This window comes from Micromesistius poutassou, assembly GCF_964030765.1.
Source record: "Micromesistius poutassou genome assembly, chromosome: 22".
In the NCBI taxonomy this organism is placed as follows: Eukaryota; Metazoa; Chordata; class Actinopteri; order Gadiformes; family Gadidae; genus Micromesistius; species Micromesistius poutassou.
The window spans coordinates 11,308,669-11,332,959 of record NC_140292.1 but is presented as its reverse complement, the minus strand read 5'-3'; the positions used below and the strand labels follow the sequence as shown (position 1 = coordinate 11,332,959).

The window sequence follows — 24,291 nt, the reverse complement described above, 5'->3', positions numbered from 1 at the left end:
TAATATACTGTAGTTGCACTACTACTTGCCAATTTTGGCAGGTCATTTAGTCCAAAATATTTGTAATTGTCAAATGTTGAAATGAACAACTGTTATTAAAGGTTTGTCAGTACTATCAGCAACATGAGAAAAACAAAAGTTGTCAGCACAAATTAATTTAGATTTTATTATAAATAAGTACTCACAAACCACACATCAGTCATCTGATTACACAATCGTTAAACACTTGTGTTCAAAGTTTTTATGGAGAATAGAATCGTTTGAGAGAATAACGTTGAACATGAACTGATTTAACGTTACCTAGTCTTTAGTGAGTCATTTCTGGTAATTAAATAACAAATCAATAGAGGGAGGGCTCTGCATATATTATTATCCATTCACATGTTTCATATGTCTGAGGTTGTCTGCATCAAGTATTATAACGTTTTTCTCTTAGGACATAACACAAAAAACATGTTATTGTAGCAAATTCTTAGTATTATTAACGACGAGAAAAGCATTCCAGTCAATCTTTGTTTGAAAAGCTTTCAAGGTCTTTTTTGGTTCCCCAATGATGGCCTCACTGCCGTCAATAACCTCAACCATCAATAATGTTCTCAATCATGTACAAAGGGCTATAGTTTAGTTTTACAAAAAATCATAATGCTCCAAGACACAGAACTGAACTCTGAAAATGTATCAGACAAATATATTGACCAAAGCAATGAATGGTCGTCAACAATAATGCAAATGAAATGAAAATAACACCATGTTTCTTTTCCAGCTTGAATACATTGTAGTGAATATTTTTTGTCCTTGCGTAGTATTAGTATTACCCTTTTGCTATAACTGAACACATTTGGTGAAGTCGGATCTGAAATAGAAACCGACAAGAAGTAAACGGCTTTAGCAAAGTGAGAATATATGCTTGTAGGTAGCTAGATACAGTATATATAGGTAGAAAAGTGAGGGCTCCTCAAGTCCCACTCTGGTGGTCTGTGGGGTTGTCCTCTTGACCGTCCCGGTGCCCGCGGTGAGGCCTCTTCACCGTGCTTCTACTTCCTGTTTCCTCCTTACTTCCCGCAATCGATGGCGCTTTGACTTTGAGGAGAAACAAAGGATAGTCATTAAAATGGCGAAGTCCTTTTGAAGAAGCTATTAAGCCAGAAGCGACTCACAGTGAATGCAGTGACAGGTCGTTAAGGAGCAGGTATGGGTTATCAGGCCCACAGATGCCTATAGGACAGAGATTGAGGACATTGGGGATCAAACCCAGAAACTATAAAGCAGGAGTCTTGATACCCTAGCCACGATGCTATCCTGCATCCAACATTGGAACAGCTTCACAACAGAAGCATCAAATGTAGTTTTGCATGAAAAACCGCTGGCGTAGGAAGGTGATGAGGTTATTTGTGGTTCATGTTATTGTTTATGTTTGTCCAACCTTTTTTCGGTTTGACTGTGGTTTCTGTAAGTTAATTGGTGGCTGGTTTTCATTTGTTAATTGCTTGGGGAGGTGGCAGCTGCTATAAAAACCCAGTGAGAAGAGCCCATTGGCCAACTGGGTCTCAGTTCAGGCGCCAGTTGTGTTAACTTGTATTGTGAAAACATTTATTTTCTGTTCATTCTACATTGTGGGCGTTTTCCAGCGCGGTCGGTGACCCCTCAGCATTCCTGACTTACATGTTGACGGAATGAAGAAACTTTCCACCCGGCCGCCGTTATCGCCGTGGCTACCGGTGACGGGCGTCCCCTTCTCCTCCTCGTCCGTCACTATTCTCTGTCTGGCACTCTCAAACACAGACCTGATGACGATCGAATCCTCATAGGTCTGTCGTGAGAAAGGTAAGATTAAAAGAGAAACAAGAAATAACACATGCACAGACACACCCATACCCACACACCCACACCCACACACACGTCCCCCCCCCCCCCCCACACACACACACACACACACACACACACACACACACACACACACGTGCCCATCAGTTTCTTTATATTGTCAGGGTAGACACTGCATCATTAAAAACAAGAGAATATGTGTGAGTGTGTGTGTGTGTGTGTGTGTGTGTGTGTGTGTGTGTGTTTGATTGTACTGGCATCAAAAGTTAATCATAAAGTTAGTGTGGGTCGTCACCATGGGGATAACACCTCCTTCTTCTCTTGGCCCAACACACATTATTTTGAATCCTCACAGTTTGATTTTAAACCCTTTAGGTGAGGTATGTTCAGGTAAGTTAAGGTAAGGTTTCTAAAGGTTCACCTGAGATCCCTCCAGGTTGAAGGTCTGAGCGTTGTGACACAAGAGGAAGATATCCGTTTCCAGGTCCCCTACGCTGCGGTACTTGTGATTACGCACTCGTTCCTATGAAGCGACATCACCACATTATTGCCTTAGAAAGGCATTGCTTTCAAATCATGACATTCAACTCTTTTTGAACGCATTCATTTGGCAAGTTTGCAATATCTGGTCACATGAGAACATACCCTTCTATGTATGTATAAAAGGAAATAACCATGCCACAACTGAATTGACTGGTTCCCAAAGTTATAAAGTTATAAAGCACAGAAGAGAATAGTGCGGTTGGGGCTCCTATTTTGTCGTGCCAAGTTCTATCACAAAAAAAAAGAAAAGACTCTGCTTTTTACATTCTATTGCAGTAATAAGTCACTGTGTGGCAGTATGGAGTCAAAAATGTCCTAGCGGCCTGGAGGAACACTTTGCCCGGTTAAATACGATGTTCAAGATAGTAAATCATAGAAGTGTATTGCTGCTTGATTCCAAAGGAATGCTGCAGAAAGCTGATTGTACTGTATGCTGTAGACAAAGGACTTTTGTAAAGGACCCTTTACAAACAGTAATGTATGTGGACATGCTATCACAACAGATGAATGATGACACATGCAGCACAACATACATTTGTAGTGATCATGTGTATCAAAGTTCATTTGTTGTCATTATTCATCAAAATACATGTAGTTTGCATCAACGTCCATATTTGTGCACAACAGAATTATTCAAATATATTTGTTGTTGTGTTAGTCCACAAATAACGTAGTGGTAATTAACATCAAATATCACAGCGAATGTATCTTGCATTATCCCTCTGATGTACAGTAGGATCGATGCATGTATTTTGAAGCATTATCACTCCAGAATGAGGCAGTTTCTGCAGCCACAGGCCAGCCAGTCTGTCTCATCAGGAGGACTGAGCCCTGAGAGTGTAACCTGATTCAATTAATCTGGCACAATCCTTGCCATCAACCGTGGTGGGAAATAGTTCATAAAGTCAATGCTAGATTGTTTTCCCCAAGCAAATTGCGTACCAATCTTGGCTAGATAATCGTGAATATATCTCGACTGATTTTGTGGTGTGTGGGTTTACAGTGCGTGAAATTAAAATAAATTCACAAATTCTGTTATCAACTTCACATACAAAAGGCATTCAACCTAATGTGACATAGTTGCATATTGGTCTGTGATTGGTTCAATGTGCTCCCAGACGTAAACCACCGCCTCAGAAGTCATCAGTCGTGCTCCCCAGAAAGGTTACCCATGACCTCAAGAAACATTTCACACACAGAATTGACTGGAAATCTATATGGCTGCAAGAAACCATTTAGATGTCCCTACATATGCCTGCCATTCTGTCCTTATTAATCACCTACTGTATGTATAACTCTAGAACCCTTCCATTCCTACCTTGATCCTTCGGAAGTCCACAGGCTTCCGGATCAGCTCGTAGTATTCCGGGACTTCTTTCTTAGAGGGCAGCTGAGCAAAACCTCTGCTGATCTGACGACCAAGCCTACAAACACACCGGTAACACACGTTACACACACCTGACACATTTCACCTCCCTATACATATGTATGTTTGTACGTCAATTATTCTCTTGCCCTCTGTCGGGCTAGGGTCGGGGGGGGGGGGGCCAAAACACGCGGCCTGTTAAGCCCTTTGCGACTGTACCGGTAATTAAGGCCTATACGAATACAATTGAATCGAACTTCACGGAAATAAAGCTGCAACACAGGAAGTACGCGGTGCTAGTGCCGTGCGTGAGCTAATCTAAAGTCTAACCCGTACAGCTCCATCAACAGAACCAGGGCCGTCCCCGTCACACTCGACCGCCCCCCACCCCCGGGCGGGGGGGGGGGGGTCCTCGTCCCTCACCCGTCTTTGTAGTTGATGACCATGTCCACCAGCGTGTTGAGCTGCCGGGTGAGGCCGGGGGGGTTCGGAGGTAGCTTCTCCGCGGGGGGGCGCCCCCTCTTCCTCTTCACCTGCTCCCCCCCGGCTTCCGGCCCGGTCTGGATCTTCTTGTCTCCGTGGGGACGCTCACCTTTGCGCTTCTTCACGTTGTTGTGATTGAGCTCCTCCATGTCCGCTGTTGGACGGCTCTCCCCTGGCTCAGGCTGCAGGCGAGGGGGAGGCAAGGCAAGGGCATCTCACACACGCTTCAGACTCATTTGTTAAGTAGTGGAAGGGGGACGCCGCCGTTATTGCGTTATGTCGCCGCGTGAACACAATAAAGCGTCGACCCTTCGTCGTGATGGTGTTTGAATTTCCCTTCCGTGCGCTCCGTAAATCGGGCTGGAATCACGATGTTTTTAACACAAAGACGAGGGGACGATAAGTGTGCACGCAGCAGCAAATGATACGCGAAGCATGCATTCATATGCAATGATTATTATGATTATGTGCAGAAAGCAGCTCTTTCTCTCTGTATGATGCGAAAGGCGGTACACAAAGGCATGCCGGGATAATGTGAATGGAATATTGATGTGGGAGTCAAGAATACACATGCTCAGCTCACACCAATTACATCATACAGCGAATCCAGGGAGGTTGAAATACAGTGATGAAACGCTGCTTGTGGACCATATCTCCATACAGTACTTCAGACATGCGTACGCATGCGGAAAGTACACAGACCACCACATTAAACATTCATGGTTAAATTCTCAATACATTTTGGAGATAGATGCACAACAACCCCCCAACCAACCCCCAAAAAAAATAAATAAATAGGGTAATCTTCTTACTAATAAGCTGCATGCACACATACACACACACACACACACTGCTGCTGAAGTCAGCCTAACACATCACTTTCATTCTGAGGACAGGAGATGTGAAGCAGGACAAAGACACTCAGCAAACGCTTAAAGCAAACGTCATCTCAGAAATATGTTTTAAAAGCAGGGCTGCTGCTGCTGCTGCTGCTGCTGCTGCCGTTGCCGTTGCCGTCCGAAAGTACCGCAGCAGTTCTAGTGCAAGACGAGTCAACAACCGCCCCGGTAGCCAGCTCCTACTACTACTATATGTTTAGGGATGTCTCATCATGTCTATGCTGCTCCTCACAAGCTCCATGTCTCATCCCTGACTCATCGGGCGAGATCCCCCCCCACACACACACACACACACACACACACACACACACACACACACACACACACACACACACACCCACCCTCACTCCCGCTGTCCGCGTACACACCAGCGACCACTGACACGGGAAAAAGAAGAAAAAAAACTTACAGGGACACTCGCTCTCTTTCCTGCTCGCACACACACATATACACACACACACACACACACACACACACACACACACGCGCGCGCGCGCGCGAACACACACACACACACACACACACACACACACACACACACACACACACACACGCACATTTCATCTGTCTCTTCCGCAGTTCCACCATACGATGTAGCCAGGCCGACCGAGGACAAGAAGGAGAAGGAGACAGACGGACGGAGAATGAGAGACACGGGAGGAGATATTTACCTGACTGCACTGTGCGGGCGGGCTATCTGGATCGGCTGCAGCTGGTGGGGAGAGAATTAGCAAACCAGCATAGCGACGAGCCGCTAGTCTCTTCATCAGCTGATCACTCACACAGCAGAGCCCACGAGGGGGGCGAGGAACAGCGCGTTGTTCTTCATACACACGGGCTGGGGGAACACGGACATGTCACGCTCGTCCGCCCGAGTGTGTGAGTGTGTGTGTGTGTGTCTGTGTGTCTGTGTGTGTGTGTGTGTGTGTGTGTGTGTGTGTGTGTGTGTGAGAGTGTGCGAGGCGGCCGCGAGTTGGTCGTCCTCTGCATGTTTTTAATATCGGCTGCGGCCAGGGTTTTTTTTTCCACTCCGCTTGTTAAAGTTGTCAGCGACATTGTTCCCGCCGGGAATGTTTTCGGCGGGGCTGTTCTGCTCCATCTCGCGCCATTTGACGGCACGCGTTGGTCTCCTGCAGCGCACTGAGTGTCGCGTGCATCCTTTTATACTCAAGGTTAATAAATAGCATGGAAATATTATAAACACGTGTATGCATAATGCAGTGTTTTTTTCCGTAAAGGAGCGAAATAAAGATGGATTATTCCTGAATGTGTTTCTGTAGAAAGGAAGTTATCCGTGCAGATAGGCTACTTGAGCACATATACCCCAGAACCACCGGCCACTATTTATACTAAATATTCTTTTGTTTCCCCGGGGATCAACCATTTGATTCAAAAACATATTTATGATAACATTGTACCATACATTATGTAGTAGCCCTGTCAATGCATTCGGTGGTTTTCAACCTTGTCATTGGATTGATTTATTGTGAAGCATGGTCACCAAGTTAATTAATTAACAAAAAACTAAGGAGGTAATTACATTTGCCTCTGAGGAACACTGCAGTCTACTCTGCAGGGACTGAACTATTATTTGTAAGACCAAATGGAAACCACAAATATGTAACATTTATTGCATTTGTTTTATGCCAAGTAGAGGAAGTGTTTAAAATAGTTTGGATAGGAGTATTCTTTAAAGTGTAATTGCATCAATCTTTTATTGTTGGTAAAGAATAATACATTTTGCAGCCTAAAATAATTTGATTATCTATCAATGCAAACAATGTGTAAATAAAGCTATTAGGTACTCTATATGGATAGAAAGAAACAACCAAAATGTCAATCTACACAATGAAGATACCGTTTCATTATCCTCTCCCCTCGAATCACTTGCTCAAAACACCACTTTCCACCAGTGAATGTTACCATAGCAACAGCAAAATTTGATGGTGGACCTCAAATGGCATTGTATTTTATTGCCACTGCTGAGAAAATGAGTCACAGTATGCACATCAAGTTATGCACAAAAAAAGGAGAGAAATTCAAACTGAATTCGATAGGATAGTTGACCACAGAACATAAAGGAATAACATCCATTTTGTATTATTAACATGGTTGTTAGTAACATTGGCCTTTATATGAATATACATAGATCTCAATCTTGTTAATTACTGGCTCATTTTATCTGATGCATCACAATTATTTTAATCTTCCAATTTGTTTTGTCATCCTCATACACTTTCTCACACAAATGCCACGTCTGACATAGAAGGGATATCAATGCTGTGTATACATTTTTACAGTTTATTAAAAAAAAACAAGGCACCCCGCAACAAGGTTATAGTGAACGCTGTTTTTGTACTAGAGATATGCTGGCATGCTTCAGTTCCTCTTTCCTCTTTGATGCATCAAATAAAAGCACACTGCACGTGATAAACTATTACTGCGTTTTAACGTTTTATGCAACAAAAAACAAGAACAACGTTTGAGACTCAAAACACGTGCTGAAGCACGGTGCAAAAAGCGATGCAGCGCAGCCCTTCTGAAAGTGTGAATATTGTTGTGGAGAGTCTCCTCTGCTGAGTGCTTTGATCTTGAAATCTTGAATATGCTTAGAAAGGGCTTGTATTAAATATCCATGGGAGCCAGCACCGGTGGGTAAGCAGATGTAATGTCATTTTAATTAAGAGCCACTACCCCCCCCAGGAGACTGAGGAGGCTTCCCAACATGACGAGCAGGTACCTACAGAGTAAACACACACACACACACACACACACACACACACACACACACACACACACATAAAAAAACACACGCGCAGACGCACACACACGTAGACACACAAACACACCGCGCATGTGCACGCACGCACACACACGCACACACACACACACACACATGCACACATACATACCACACAACATAACACAGAGACACAGATACCATACACATACCACACACACACACACACACGCAAACAATGTAACACGCAGAGACACACACACACACACACGTACCACATTATAACAGTATCAAAACCATTGCTACTCAGGACGACTAAGATGATGAGGAGCTGTGTGCTGGTACCTGCCCTCTGGAGAAGTTGGCGTGTGCATACAGCAGCAGAGCGATGTCATGATGGCCCGCCTCCAAGGCGATGGACAGGGCAGTGCTGCCATCCTACGGTCACAAGTACACGGCTCAATACTGGCAGGGCGGCTTCATAGCAATTACACTGTGTGTGTGTGTGTGTGTGTGTTTGTTTTTGTGTGTGTGTGTTTTATATATACAGTATATATTTAGAGAGAGAGCGAGAGAGAGTGAGATCAGATTTCAAATCAATGCATAAGTCTAAATGCTAATTGCAGTACATTTAGTAATATTAGGTATTAACAGAGATACAACAATAATATATACATTTATTTGAATACAAATCCCTGTCCCAAAAAAAGGTTTGGGCGGGGGTCAGCTCCAAACCGGAGCTGACCCCCCCTACCCTGGAGTTGACCTCCCCGCCATCTGACCCCCCCCCCCACTCCTTAGGTCAGACGGCGGGGGGGGACACTCACGCTGTCGCTCAGCGCCGAGTCGCAGGCGGGCTGGGCCAGCAGCAGCCTGACGATGTGGGCGTGGCCGTGCTCGCTGGCACACATCAGGGCGGTGGAGCCCTCCTCGTCCTGGAGGCCCAGGTCCGCCCCGCGCTCCAGCAGCGCCCGCACCATGTCCAGCCGCCCGTGGCTCACCGCCAGCATCAGGGCCGTCTGGCCCGCCTGGAGGTGGGAGGAGACGGGGGGTCGTCAGGGGCGACGGCAGGACGGGGACCGCACTCATCCATCTTGATCCGTTGTTCGTTGTTGGTCGTTTTTTTTTTGAATGTATTATCGTTTGATGTGTTAGCGGATACTTTGATCCCAGGCCCACCCAATGAACCCACAGTTTAAAAAAGGCCTTCAGGGTTTCTTTCGTTCGTGGAGGCAGGGCTGCCTGCTCCCCTGTACACGCCCTTTAACTCACGTTCAATAAGCAGAGGACAGGTGTGTCTCATCGACGCTGAATTAGCAGGTTACCAGCCAAACCCTACCAACAATACCAAGGGTATTGCATGCAGTAGCACGTCTTTACCCTACAGAGGGAGTCCTCTGCAATGCAAACGAGTGGCAGTGCAGGGTTCAGGTCATCAGGGATGCCGTTGGGACACCGGGATTTGAACCCAGGTCGCCATTCGGTTTGGAGTCACACACTGACCCAACCCCGCCCAGTGCGCCGCTGACCTGACTGGCCTTGGCGTTGACGTCCCCTCTCGCGAACAGCTCCTCCACCACGCGCATGTCCTCCGGTGAGCTCACCGCCGCCAGCGTGGCCAGCATGACGGGCGTGTAGCCGGCCTTGTTCTGCTGGTTGACGTTAGACACTCCTACAGCGGCGGTGGGCAAAGAAGGGCGACGTGTGTTTTAAAATGGACAGACCGCTTCACAGATTGACAGAGCCGGATCACCGTAACACTGTGATCCTCACTGAACCAGCGCCTTGTTGTTGTTGGATTCATTCATGGTGGAATTCGGACCAATCTTTGCCGGTGTCGCTCATCACACTAATGATGGCTCTGCTGCTATAGCCGTGCCCTGGCACATCAAAGGAGTAGACCCGTAATTTGTGTGATGAGCGACACGTGTGTCGGTCCTACGACGACGCCTCTGTTGGATGAGATGTCTTATGATATCTGTATGAGCTCCCCTCCCTAATTCAGACAATTGGGAAATTGGACGGTTACAGCCTTTTTTTTTTTTTCTAAGCATGAAAAACCATAAATATTGAATTACATCACATTTGTTCAATGTTCAATGTTCAATTGTCAAGATTTCCAACTTATTCAAAGAGAATTTTGAAGAGCTTTGGAAGCTTTGTGTTTCCTCTGTGCCTCTGTGTACTTTGTAGCTGGAAAAGTCAAATTTCAAAGCGGTAACCATGGCGACCATGTTCTCATACACACACACACACACACACACACACACACACACACACACACACACACACGTGTTAGGATCCCAATACGCACTCCAAACGGTACCTGAGTCTAGCATCTTCTTCACCACGGCGAAGTTGGAGTGGGACACGCTGTAGTGCAGCGAGGTGTTGCCGTTGCCGTCGGCCATGTTGGCGACGTGGTGCAGCACGGCGGGGGACACGGCCCTGAAGGCCCCCAGGTAGTCCTCCACCATGGCCGCGTTGGCCCACTTGGGGCTGGAGACGCTGAACCACTCCTGTTGGAGAGTGTGCAGGCACACTTGCTGCGGGGTGGGCGGGGGGGGGGAAACACATACAAGACACGTACAACTACATGACAAACAATTGGGCGGCATGTGGTCCAGTAGGTAGAGCAGGTTGGCTGGTAACTGGAAGGTTGCTAGTTCAATCCCCGGCTCATCCTAGCTGGGTGTGGAGGTGTCCCTGAGCGAGACGCCTCACCTTACCCTAACTGCTCCCGACAAGCTGGCTGTTGCCACGACTGGCTGACACCGCTGACACCGCTGTCGGTGTGTGAATGTGTGTACGAATGTTAGGCACTATTGTAAAGTGCTTTGAGTGGCCACTGGTTAGAAAAGCACTGTATAAATGCAGTCCATTAACCATTAACTAGCATGCTAACAAATACAATCCCACATAGGCTACTATGGAGGCTGGCAACGAGCAGCCGTTCATATCAAAGCTATTCATGAGCAATGTGCTGTCATCTTGACCCATTTGATTTCTTGTATCAGCCATGTGTTGGCTTGAAACTCTTAGGGAAAGTACAGGAAGTAAGCAAGGCCAGACAGAGGAGCAGAACGGCAGGGCCTAAAATTAGCTTTGTTTTGGTATGGTTAAAAATATTCCAGCACAGAGGATAACTGTGTGTGCTGAGATGCTGGCACACATCCCCGTTCTGGTTGTGTAGAATCCCACTTGCTTCAAAACAACACTCCCGAGACACACCCTGCCTACGGTTGGTTGAGGTTTGGGAGAGAGAGAGAGAGAGAGAGAGAGAGAGAGAGAGAGAGAGAGAGAGAGAGAGAGAGAGTGTAGGTGACTCCTATTTACTTTAAAGACATACTCACCAATTCCTTGCTTGATAAGGCCTTTCCATCCCTTAGATAAGTCCTTAAAGCTTGACACGCTGTAAGAATTGCCTCACTTATCTTAAACCTAAAGATATAAAACACATTTAGAGGTTTGAGTCTGTGAATCTGAGTCGGTTTTAATACAAAAATCTGTAAAAAAGTACAATAATCAAAATCCAACCAGAAGGGCGAGCATGACAGCCTTACCTTGCGGACACCCCCATGAACTTGGAGCTCCTCCTGCTGCGACTGCCCTGGTCGGCATTGGGTTTCCTAGCAGTGGAGCGTGGCATATTGGCTGACCTGTCTGGACGGGACCATCCAACACAGCCAGCTGTATCACTGATTTGGCAATTTATATATTAAAGAATATACGCTTCACACATTTCACAAATTCTCTCTACAGACCCTGTAGGTAATTTGAGCATATGTTAATTTATAATAACATTAGTCGTGTGTAAATTGGCAGGATCAGTTAAACGTGAATCATTAATGATTACAAAATGATTCTCTGTAATTTGACACTATATATATATATATATAATATATGCTTACCTTGCAGACTAGAGGATGCATGCTGTTCCATCAGTTGAATCTTTCTTTTGACCCCTGAATCGATGCAGCTCACTGCGCTGATCCCTGAGTTCAGCTGATCCCTCTGTGTGAAATCATCAGCCGGCCATGATGGAGGCTGGATTTGGGCTGTGGTGCAGGTAAAGGTTCACGGTTATTTTGACGATTGCATTAAAACTATACAAATCAAGGGAGTGAATACAAATAAAAAGTGTGAGTTCACGGGTACCTTCACACTGGGCGTCTTGTGGTCGTGGCCTCTGACCGCAGGGCTCGGGGCTGTTGAGAGCATGCTGCTCCTTCAGCAGGCTTTGCATCTGCTCCATGCAATGGCTCAGCTGTGGATCCCATTGGGACTGCATCGGTTGTGGGGGCATCTGAGGAAAGAACTGAGAAGACCGTGACAGGTTCCTCACCTTTCCCTCTCCCACGCCGATGCTCCTGGTCCTGCTGGAGTCAGGTAGATGGGAAGGCCCCGAGGCCATGTTCCTGGTTTTCAGTCCCACTAAGAAGTGATCATTAATGTTGGTAAATCCAACACCCATGTCTTTGGTTTTGGCTTTTTGAGCTGGTGTTGGAGTAACTCCAGCCCATGCAGACATTCCTGAGCAAACAGGGCATTGTTCTGAAACCCCTCTGATAAGTTTGGCCCTGTTACTAACAGAGACTGTTCTTGTGACTGGTTGTGTGGTGTTGGTGTGCTTCTCCTCTGTATTTAGGATGGTGTTTGTGCTTGAGTTTGTGTTTGAGGCGTGCATTGTATTGGTGAAGCGTGTCACTGAATGGGACTCTGTGTTGGTGTGCTGTGAGGCCGTCAGCGGTGAGGCCATTGGGCTAAAATCTACCATTCCACATAAATCTCTGGCTTTGCTATCGGGAACTCCACAAGACACAGTAAGATATTCCATCTGTGCTTGTCCAATTTCGATTATTAAATCTGTAATGGTTCCTGCATCACATGTCCTAATCTCTGTCCCAATGCCCTGGGTGTTTGTGGAGACATGAGCCCCTACACACTGTTCCTTTGTTTCAACCTTTTCACGCCACTGGCTCATGGGCACATCCGAGCAAGTGCCTGCACTCCTTAAGTCGGGCCTACAAGACGTCCCCACTGTGCAGAACTCGATGCTATCTCCTGTGCTGGCTTCACGCAGCTCTATGTGGTTGCCCACCCCCTTGCTGGTGGTGTGAATCTCTGTCATAGTGGCTTTGCTCTGAGGACTGGGCATAGTATTGGTGGACTTGTCCACCCGATTCCTCACTTCTGCAGCCTGAAGCTCTAGTTTGAGGAGACTCATTTCTCTCTGGAGTGCTGATTCCTTCACCTCGTCCTCCAACTGACTGACTCTCTGTTCCAGCGCCTCAGTTAGTCCTTGCTGTGCCGCCAGCTCTGCTTCCAATTCTGTTACATTTCCAAGGCTGACCTCTGACGCTCCTGTTCCAATTGAGCGGGTCTCCGTTAGCTTGGTGCATTTGCATGTTTTTATTGGATCGATTTCTACATTTGTGCCTGCAGCAAGGGACTTGGCGGATCCGGCACAAGGAGTGTTATAACTGAGTCCAAGTTGCTCTTGCAAATGACGGCCTTTAATAGTCCTCTCCAAGGTCTGCATCTCCTCACTGAGCTGCTGTAGGTCCCTCAGGCCTCGCGTGCAGTCACTAGGCCCTGTGTTCTCAGAAACCTCCTCCTGGTTCTCATTCACGTCGTTCTCCACTTTTGAAGCCATCTGTAGGGTTGCAGTGGCCCCCGTGCTGTAGGCTCTCCTCCTGAACACGTCGTCGAGGTCCTGGCTTCCATTGTGGTTCCTGAACTGAGAGAGCAGCTGCCTCTTCTCCTCCTGGAGAACGGAGATCTTGACCTGTAGGATGGGGATCGTCTTCACCTGGTCCTCCAGCTCCTTAAGCTTCTGCAGGGCCGCCACCATCTGGTCACGAACATGGTGCAAATGGACAGGGCTTTGAGGACTGAGTCTTAGGGAACCTGTGCTGCCTCTATTACTGGCATGCAGCTGGAGCTCCAAGCCTCCACTGGTTTTATTCCCATTATTGTTCTGATTGTACGCACCGAGGCCTGTGAAAGGGGAGAGCGACCCGGTCGAGCTCACTCCTCCAAAGCTGGCAAGCCGTCTGCGTGGAAGTGGCTCAGGGGGAGACGGTCTGGTCGATTCCTGCTCTGAGTTTTTAATGGCCTTCACCTGGGGGTTGTCCACCACTGGGTCCCGTCTCAGTGATGCCAGGGATCTGGCTTTGGGCTCGGGTCTGGATGCCCTGGACTCTGAGCGTTCGACCGTGTCTGTAGTTGTCTCCTTTCTGTAGGATGCAGTGTCTGAAGAGGGACCATGAGGTGGGGGGAGGGGAGGCCGACCTCTGGCGAGAGACGACATGGTCAACACTCTTCTATCATCCTCGCCACTTGGCGGTGATATCGATTCTGCAGGCACCCTTCGTCCAGGTGACACATCACTGGGCAGTGGTTCAACATGGTTAGCTGCCACTCTGGGCCGTCTTTTGAAGCTTAGTCGCCTAATTTTGATGCCGTTGTGGAAATCACACTTGAAGTATCTGGGGTTGAGCTAGAAACCGGCTCCTCTGAGACTGGTAAGCACACTCTGGGTGAAGCCTGATTTCCTGGGACCTAGGGGGATCAAGCAAAAATGTAATTAGGCTTACTCTTATTAGGAAAATAAAATTATGCAATTAGAAACAACCATAACAAAAACTAAAAAAAACGTAAACACATTGAAACATATATTAGATAAAGCAAGCTATGAGAAGTTTGTTCTATCATAGATCGTAAAAAGAGACCCTATTTAATGTATGAGTACAGTGTAGTTAGGAAAAAAGTAGGAAGGAAAAAGCTGCATTATTTAACTCTCTCCTTACCTCAGTAGTTTACACTCCTCTCTGACATGCTCTGAGGGAGTCAAAAGATGTTCTACTCTGTCTCTCCCAGCTGAACTCTTGGAGTGTTTTGACTGAAGTCTCCAGCTAGTGCCTCTCAGTCGTTGAGGAGGGAGAGGAAAAAGGTTCACAAATAGTGCGGACCCGCACTTTAGAATCATCCAGGACTGACACTTCCTCCCCATGGTATGTGTCTTAAGCTAAGACTGGACCCACTCTATAATTACAGTGCAAGTCTTCCTCTAAATGCCAAGCCATAGTCTTGGCATTTCTTCTCAACCACAGACCTCAAAGTATGTCAAGCAGTGAATGAAAAATGAGCAAAAAAGGGAAAATAAAAAGAAAGGTTTTTATCAGGAGACCAGGGATACTGAGGGTTGCAAACCATGAAATCGTCAACATTTTAAATGCGTTTCAAGACATTGGATACTTATACTAACAACTACACCAATGTAAAGTAAGTTGTCCATACAAATTACCTGGCCCATTTCTTGTGGTGTTCACTGTCCTGAGACACAGCCAGGTCCACCAATAGAATACTAATGTCGTCTGCAAATACAGATTTTACAGGAAAGAAAATTGTTATCCACATCCCACAGCCATTTGCATTCATTAGATATCTCTTTCATTTATCACCTTCTCTTTCTCTCCAAACCCTTGTCTCTCTTTCTCAGAGCCCCACCCCTCCCTATCTCTATCTTTCTGTCTCTCCCCTCTCCTCTCTTTCTCTCCCTTTCCCTCAGTCTCCCTTTCCCCTTTCTCTCTTTCGGTTTTTCCATTCATCCACCTCTCTCTCTCTTTGTCTCTCTCTCACCCCCCTGTATATCTCTCTCCCCATGTCTCTCTCTATATCTATCCCTCTCTCTCTCTGTCGCTCTAAATCAATAGCAGATAACCTTACAGTGCTTACATGCAGGTAATATAACGCCAAACAAGACATCATATACCCCGGGAGGAGCAGAATAAGCAGAAGCGGTGGCGCTGAGTTCTTTCCTGCTCAATATGCACACGTTACAGTAACTAGTTAATAGGTAGAAAAGAAGGAGAATGTCTGCATGCTGATGCAGACATTCTCTCTTTGGCGCTGTTGTCTCCCAGCACAAGAGGCCCTCTCTGTCACACAAAGCATGCTGGGCAAGGTCGCTAAGAACCTGAAGAAAATTGATTTTTACCACCAACATTTCCGTTACATTTTCCTTGTCATTTCATTCATATTTTCAACAATGTCATTTGGTTACGTCCACATGTGATAGGCGTTTAAGGTAGCAACACAACTAAAAACTGGTAAAACTTTCAACCAGTTATATATCCAGTGTGGGGCTAATGTATGTTTTTTTTTACGTGTGTGACAAAGTCTCACACTTGCAGTTTAGACTGCATAGACTGTCCAAAAACAGATTGATGAATCAGGTGAAATCTGATATCTCGACCAAGAATAGAGCCCTAGTGTTGTGATAAAGTATGGACATTGTATCAAACAATCAAGATTCCAATGCCTGGCGAAGATGTGGTATTATAGTAGGGGACAGAATGAGTTCTATTGTGACTTGGATATGGGCTTAGGCAGAACAGACTACCCAGGAATGCTATTTCACCGCCGCATTCAGGACCACAGGGCGGTTGTGCCTGCAGGGCTGTTGTTATACCCCCTCCTACGTATGAGTGACATGTAGGCATGGGCAAAATGATTCTTTTCCGGGAATCAGTTCTTTCAGTTCCCTTCACTATCACAAATCGTTTTGATTTGTGATACGTCTGTTACGTCAATTGGCAGGGAATCTCAGGTGTCTGGCCTCACCCCTTTGCTTTTAAATATGAGGTACGCCCGCAAATGGAGCCTTTTAAAACACCAGAAGGTCTCAGATGGTGACGGTGCTCAGGAAAACAGCTAATTTCTGTAGCATTAGCCTACGACACCGCTCGAGCATTACACGTGTGTGGTTTTAAGAAGAATAGCCCAAGCTGCCTCAACCACCATGAGAACGTTTTAGACTCTATCAATATAAAGTCGAGGGGAGACGAAGCTCTGTTTGTTTGTATCTTTTATTTACGTGAAAAAAAGGAATCAGTTCTCTTCTTTTTGGGAACCAGTTCTCGTCGTTCACCTTCGGGATTCGTTCGTTCTGACCGAATCGTTCGCGAATCGCCCATGCCTAGTGACATGGGATGTTTAAAAAACACAGACATGTACTAGACTTTGGATTGTTGCCACTCCTTATGGTAATGCATGCATTCTTCAAAGCCTATTTTAACATTCAAGTGAAAGCCCTTTGCCTAGGATCATGGTTAAATACACATTACCCAGAAGAATATTCCTGATTATACTTATAAAAATGTAACTTTCTTAAAAACACATATTTCATGGGTTTATTGTTTTTGTTTTATCCCATATCCTAATGCATGAATCATGTCTTTATACGTTGTTTTACCTTTGTGTGTAAATTCTGCCTAACAAGATAGCTTTTGGCCATCTCACAACATTACAGTGATTACAGTAATTGTCAGAATGCCTGTTTAATCAAACTTGTTTAAGTTCAAAGGTCAAATGAGGCTACCAGTTGTGAAACAACGTGTCCCTTACGTGGGAGCTGACCTAACATGTGCATGCATTTCAGTTCAGACCTATAAGGCAATAGAGAGGACAGTAAAGACCTTAGAGACACATACTGCTGTTCATATTCATACTCAGTCACGCACGCAGGCACGCACACAGACACAGACACAGACACAGACACACACACACACACACACACACACACACACACACACACACACACACACACACAGGGGCTAAGTATTAACCTGTGATGTGAACTTTACCCTTGTACCCATGTAGCCTAGATCCTGAATAGTTTATTATAGAGTCATGCATAGAATGCATGCTGCCTCAACCCCACAGGTATTTACATTACCTTGGTTATTAATATCATCTCATTTAAAGTATGTGGTGGATTTGGCACAGTCATGGACTTGCAACTTTGTGTACAAAAATCCCGTCAGATCCATGCAGAACCCTGCATGATGTGTGCGTCATGGAAAACACCAGTGTTCACCTTTAGACTGTGGTCCATTGGGGTGGAAGAAGCATGCCCAACGCAGATCGTGTTTGTATGGATCCTGTACTCAAAGGCAAAAGCTACATGGGGGCGAAATGCATGACCATAAATCCACTGAGTGGTTTATTATTTTTTCAATGTTATAAAGAGGTATCCCGTATGCACTCTCATGTTATTATGCACCTTATTTATATAATATAGAAAATTGCTGTTGTCAAAATAGATTACAATAATAATATTAGATAATAATAGGTTACAATAATACAAAATATTTGTTGCAATGTTTCAGTGTATTGTAGACTCAAATGGAAAACAGTGTGTTTATCATTTATCATTTATCATAGTTTATCATTGATTTCTGGCCATTATCTGTCCCTGTTAAGTTAGTTATACTTGATTAATTTAGGGTGAAATAAGTAGTTTATTAATTTGTGCTCACATCCTCAATACTCAGACTGTAATGTGTAAATGTGCAGATTCCAGGCCATAAACATGCACTTGTTTTGCGACTGTATGAAGCCAGCGCCATTCACACAGAGGAGGAACTTTATCTCAGTTTCTTCGGACTTTGCTCCCTCTCTTTTTATAAGCACACCGTCCGAGGTGATCCCTGTCCCCTGGAGGACGCCTGGCCGCGATTGGCCCAAATCAACGCACACCCCTGTCTGCTCTTCCTCCACCTTTGCACCGCTGTTCCCTTATAGCGTCAGCGCTGAACATCGTCTGCCTTACTTGACGCAAAACCAGGGCCAGGTCTCCCAGTCACCGAGGTTTACCAGCAGCAGCAGACATGTCCGACAAGGGGGCCTTCGACACCAACGTGGTGACCCTGACCCGGTTCGTCCTGGAGGAGGGGCGGAAGGCGCAGGGCACCGGGGAGCTGACCACCCTGCTCAACTCCATCTGCACCGCCGTGAAAGCCATCTCCACCGCTGTGAGGAAAGCAGGCATCGCTAACCTGTGAGTTTTAAAAACGTATTTCGTTGTTCTCTTGAAGCAATAGTTAACTAATAAGGCTATTTGTAGGTATAGAGGGTTATGATTTACTTTATTTGTACCCTATGATCTCCTTTCGCTGCAGTTGTTTTGTTTAACTTATGGACGGTCACATGTCATGCTGTTTGTCTTGTGTTTGGCTTAAGGGGTGTGTCACTGACAGCTCCGTCCTGAATGTAATCACTAATCATTACTTATTAATCATTAGTATTCACTGCTTATCAGCTGATCAACTTATCGGCTGTGTTGGACCAGGGTGCACTCTGCAACTTCTACTCTGCAACTTTTCCTCTGCAACTCTGTTCCGCTTGCAATGTTATTAATCACGGAAATGGAAACAACAATACCATTTTCGTTTATTACTATTACTATTATTTTTCGCCCTGCATTGCATGTGGTTGACTACTTCTTTCGCGTAAATAATTCGTTTCAAGAAAGTCCGGTTTCACTGCATTCCTTCCTGAAACGTGTGTGTGTGCGTGGTTTGTTTACTTCCTCTTGGCGCCTGCATATACTATTGGGCTATTCATTCACGTTCGGTTCCTTCACTGGTGATGTGGCAAAAAGGTGTCTGGCCCGACCCTCATCTCATTGTTTAGCCTGACCCTCATCTCATTGTTTAGCCCGACCCTCATCTCATTGTTTAGCCCGACCCTCATCTCATTGTTTAGCCTGACCCTCATCTCATTGTTTAGCCCGACCCTCATCTCATTGTTTAGCCTGACCCTCATGTCCCTGTCTGACCAGCTATGGCATCGCGGGGAACACCAACGTGACGGGCGACCAGGTGAAGAAGCTGGACGTGCTGTCCAACGACCTGGTCATCAACATGATCAAGTCCTCCTTCACCTCCTGTGTGCTGGTCTCAGAGGAGGACGAGAAGGCCATCATCGTGGAGCCAGACAAGCAGGTGTGTGTGTGTGTTAAGGTGACCAGATTTCTGAGACAAAATCCGGGGACATTTTTGGTTCAACGGTATAAAAACCTCCAAACGTGTAGTGTTTTTGTCATAGAAAACTAAAACGGGGACACTGCCCCGTCCCAGAGTACGGGATTGGGGGCGGACGGGATTGTTGACGTGTGTGTGTGTGTGTGTGTGTGTGTGTGTGTGTGTGTGTGTGTGTGTGTGTGTGTGTGTGTGTGTGTGTGTGTGTGTGTTAAAGTCCGTTTCGATCATCGCTATCATTAACGTCACTCATTTTCTCTCACAGGGTAAATACATTGTTTGTTTCGATCCTCTGGACGGCTCGTCAAACATCGACTGTCTCGTATCAATCGGATCAATCTTTGCCATCTACAGAAAGGTATGGGGTTTTTAAGACCTCATTTTTACGCAGAAAATATGTTGATGATTTGCTTTTGACGGTATATGTTGCATAAAATATATTTGGTTTTTGAAAGCCATTTGAACTAATAATAATACTAATGATAATACATTAAATATAGATATGTAAATATATATACAAAAATATATAAAAAATGTGTGTGTGTATGGTTCATGTAGCTTTGTCTACATGATTCATTTAGCCAAAAGACAACCATAGGCAGAACCCATGGGACTTGCATAACAAGGAAGTCAATGAGCCCAGCATACACACCGGTTATCAGCAGAGGTTGCACACATTGAACAAACCATCACAAGTAGCCTAGTGTGTGTCTGTGTGTGGGATTGGGGCGGCTTGTGACAGTAATGCGCTGTCACGCGCTGTCACGCGCTAATACGCTGGTGAAATCTGGGGACAGTATGTGCTCACCTGCGCGCGTCCTGGTTCTCTGCTGTTCTAGACCACAGACGACGCGCCCAGCGAGAAGGACGCCCTGCAGCCCGGGAGAAAGATGGTTGCCGCGGGTTACGCCTTGTACGGGAGCGCCACCATGATGGTGCTCTCCACCGGCCAAGGGGTCAACTGCTTCATGCTGGACCCGGTATGTCTCTACCATATCAGACATTATTATTCAACATTATTGAACCTTTATTTATTCAGGGAAGGCCACTGAGAGCAGGCTCTCTTTTTCAAAGATGCCCTGATAACAACATACAAATAAAGACTGAGATACAAATGTACAATAGATATAAACAGTACGTCAGTTGAAATATATATATATATATAACATGAAATATACCAAAAAACCCTCAACTTACCAGAACTCTCAAGAAAAAAACTCTGGTTCAAGACTGTTTCTTCACCTGTGTCTTGTCTCATCCAGTCCATCGGTGAGTTTATTCTCACGGACAAAAACGTGAAGATCAAGAAGAAGGGAAAGATCTACAGTTTGAACGAAGGATACGCACAGCATTTCAGCCCCGACGTCACAGAGTATCTGCAGAAGAAGAAGTACCCCACGGTAAGGACAACACCGCCTCCGGTCAGGAAGGATCTCTCCACTTGGGAATCATTTCAATGCAATGCAATTACATTGTGTAGACGGGAGTCTCTCCAATGGGAATACTATCAGGTGTAAAACCAGAACCATGTGACCTTTGCATTGGTGCAAGAAGTGTAAACATAGTAAAGACAAATTTACTCTAAGCCCCTCAGCTATACTGTTAAGACCCTAAGTACCTAGGGTGAGGCCTCCTTAACCAGAACTTTCCTGACGGTATAGGAAGAAGGACCATAACTCACTGAACATAGCTGGGAACAAAATAAATAAAAAGTCTCCACCTTTAGCCTCAATTTATACAAATGCATGCAATTCGTTCTTTGGGTGTAATTGAAGCAATAGACTACCAGGGTTCACTGCAATAACAAAATCCACTATGTGGATTAAATGCTATTTGTATTCTGACAGCCAGGAGGATTGTACAACATACTGTATGACATCCTGTATGTTGTACCCAAATGTACTGTAGGGGGCAGTATAGCGTAGTGGCTAGAGTGCTGTACTACTTTATTTGATCCCCACAGAGCATCTGTAGGTCTAGGGGTTAACCCGAGAATAAATCTTCAATGTAATTGTTCTGCATTCATATGCCCTATCAGATAGATCTTCTTATCCCAGCAGGCCATGTCAGACAGGAGAATGACAATTAACTCAAATCCTATATATTTGTGTTTATCTACCTACTTTTCTAATTTGCGACCCCTCCGAGACAGGACATTTCACGGCCATTTCAGAAGTTGCTGAAGTTTCTAATTGAAAGCAACAGAGAAATGTCAGAGGTTTGAAAAAACAAACCTTCTGAATTGAAAAAAAACAACAGGATTTGTTCTTCACCACTTGTTGTTCACTTGATGTTGATAGGACGGCTCCGCCCCTTACGGCGCTCGCTACGTGGGCTCCATGGTGGCCGACGTCCACAGAACTCTGGTCTACGGAGGGATCTTCCTGTACCCCGCCAACGTCAAGAGCCCCAAGGGCAAGGTAAGGTCATCAAGCCAGCCACTCCACCCAATAGTACCGGTGCACACCACCAGTACCGCTGAGTAAGGGCTATACAAATAACATTGAATTGAATAGATGGCTTAACAGAACACTGCTGCTTTCGGAAACTCGTCTCCATAGGAATATAATGGAATAATGGAATAAAATAAACGCCAACAAGGGGGAAGAAATAACCTGCCTCCTCGTTGTTAAGTATCTGCCAGTGTGTGAGGCCGTGTAATGAAAGGCACCCCTCTTTGCACGAGCCCCGTCCCGTTCGTTCCCCCGGGGTCCTCACGCGGCGGCGTCTGGTCTGTTGCGTCCTCCAGCTCAGGCTGCTGTACGAGTGCAACCCCATGGCCTTCATCATCGAGCAGGCCGGGGGGCTGGCCACCACGGGCAGCGTGAGCGTGCTGGACATCCAGCCCACCAACATCCACGAGCGGTGCCCCGTGGTGCTGGGCTCCCCCGACGACGTGCAGGAGTACCTCGCCATCTTCAAGAAGCACGTCAAGTGAGGTGAGGCGCTCGCGTCTGGGACGCCGTTGGTTTTAGATGGCGCCGATTGCTTTTTATTCGACCCCACCCTTCCTAACTACAGGGTTCTTGCACCATTTTTAAAGTCAAATTTAATACTTTTTAATACCTTTTTTTTTTTTAAAGCTTCATCAAATACAATTTAAGACCCCAAAAAGTTCTCAGGCCTGGGGCCATTGGCAGTTAAATGTAACGTGAAACGTCTACTATTAGCAGAGTATTGTCTAATGCTAATGTTAAAAAGTTAATGTTATGTTATAAAGTTAATTAAACACGTATACACTTTTAGACGTTAGACTTTTATGGCAATACATAAATAAGTTTCCCCATCAGCCTTAAATGCACCATCATCAAATTTAATACCTACAGCAAATTTATGGTAAATTTAAGACAATTTATAGTCTTAATTATCATGATTTTTATTTTAGACTTTATAATGACCCGCGGGAACACGACTCACACTTGCAGTCTTAATTACGATAGTTTTTCACCACTGTATTAATATTTACAATATTATCTACTTCCCCTGTTAGAACCAGGGCCCGGAGGAGTAGTAGGTTATGCACGACTACAGTTTCCCGTTTCGGATCAGATTTGATAATGTATACTGTACACTAAAGCGCACTGCAAAAGGTACATTGACGTCATGTGTGTGCAAGTCAAATGTTTCTTATACATTAAAAGAGTGACATTAACATGGCAAACCATGTGTTCATCCAAATGAACAGGAGAACCGTGGCGCAGTGACGAGGAAAATGAACACAAAGAACTCTAGAGCCCCTTCTCTGTGGCCCGGCTCCTCCCAACGACCAGCTGATGAAGGCACACAGTGAAACCAGGAGCGATTGTACGCCGTTGTGAACGCTCAATGGGTCCCTGGGGACTGTTGTGCGGTGGTTCATGTAAATGTGAATGTCTGACTGCTATGTCTCTAGGACCTAGTTTCAGATACCCATTCAGTTGTTTCTTTTTCTTTTTTTTTAAATAAAGGAGTAATTGATGAAACAAGTTTTTTTTCCTTTGCTGGCTAAAATGTGTGTCAACACAGATTAGTACTACAAGTACTACAATTGTTTTATTCATAAGTGGATGCGCATTTATTGTGCCATGTGCAAACAAAGAGTACATTTTTAAATATTTCCTTCATCATATTTTCATATCTGCACATCCAATACAATAGACTGGTTTGAAGTTGAGGTTCAGAAGCAGCTTTGTGAGCTACCAGCCTTGTTCCTTGACTTCGCCTAAGGTTTCTCTGCTATCTCTCTTGGAAACATTTGCCCAGATAACATCCATACAAATCCCTAGATTGTTTGGTAGGAATATATTGAAGCTAATGAATTGGTAACCGAGAATTTCCACTTCTTTGGGAATCGTTGAAACCATGGCAACAGCACGTTCTTGAGTTCACATTTCAGCACTGATTCCTGCAATAACAATCATATCTGTCGTTAGTCATTTGCATCTGCATCATTCATTTACAAGGAATTGGCATCTGCGTAAGACTTGCGTTATTCAGAGGTGAAAAAAATGCTTTCTCTTCCTCTTAGCTCTTAGTTTCTCTGCAATTTGAGAAGTGTTGCATTTCACTCACCTGTGATTGACATGTAAGATTGGTTTCCTGAATCAGAGAAGAGATACTCTGATAGGC

At 45.3% G+C, this 24,291-nt stretch overlaps 3 protein-coding genes across 3 annotated transcripts; 1 reads left to right on the top strand and 2 right to left on the bottom strand.

The window, feature by feature from the left end:
• Window positions 1–529: 529 nt before the first annotated feature.
• LOC311368033 (SWI/SNF chromatin remodeling complex core catalytic subunit swsn-4) lies at window positions 530–5,916 on the bottom strand. The gene is made up of 6 exons (XM_084486913.1): window positions 5,787–5,916; window positions 4,157–4,398; window positions 3,686–3,791; window positions 2,246–2,347; window positions 1,663–1,810; window positions 530–1,080 (listed from the first exon to the last, which is right to left on the bottom strand). The coding sequence occupies exons 1-6, from the start codon at window positions 5,880–5,882 to the stop codon at window positions 956–958; spliced, it is 819 nt and encodes a 272-aa protein (XP_084343039.1). The 5' UTR covers window positions 5,883–5,916; the 3' UTR covers window positions 530–955.
• Window positions 5,917–8,170: 2,254 nt separating this feature from the next.
• Window positions 8,171–14,168, bottom strand: LOC311367632 (KN motif and ankyrin repeat domains 1-like; the record flags this gene model as incomplete). The annotated part of the gene is made up of 8 exons (XM_084486443.1): window positions 8,171–8,293; window positions 8,683–8,883; window positions 9,385–9,527; window positions 10,182–10,401; window positions 11,209–11,296; window positions 11,419–11,518; window positions 11,767–11,913; window positions 12,014–14,168. 8 exons carry the CDS (start codon window positions 14,166–14,168, stop codon window positions 8,171–8,173), a joined length of 3,177 nt encoding a protein of 1,058 aa, XP_084342569.1.
• Window positions 14,169–18,466: 4,298 nt separating this feature from the next.
• On the top strand, window positions 18,467–23,653 carry fbp1b (fructose-1,6-bisphosphatase 1b). Its single transcript, XM_084486780.1, has 8 exons — window positions 18,467–18,701; window positions 19,485–19,647; window positions 19,949–20,041; window positions 20,523–20,663; window positions 20,946–21,083; window positions 21,984–22,103; window positions 22,433–22,622; window positions 23,369–23,653. The coding sequence occupies exons 1-7, from the start codon at window positions 18,532–18,534 to the stop codon at window positions 22,619–22,621; spliced, it is 1,014 nt and encodes a 337-aa protein (XP_084342906.1). The 5' UTR covers window positions 18,467–18,531; the 3' UTR covers window position 22,622; window positions 23,369–23,653.
• Window positions 23,654–24,291: the final 638 nt, after the last annotated feature.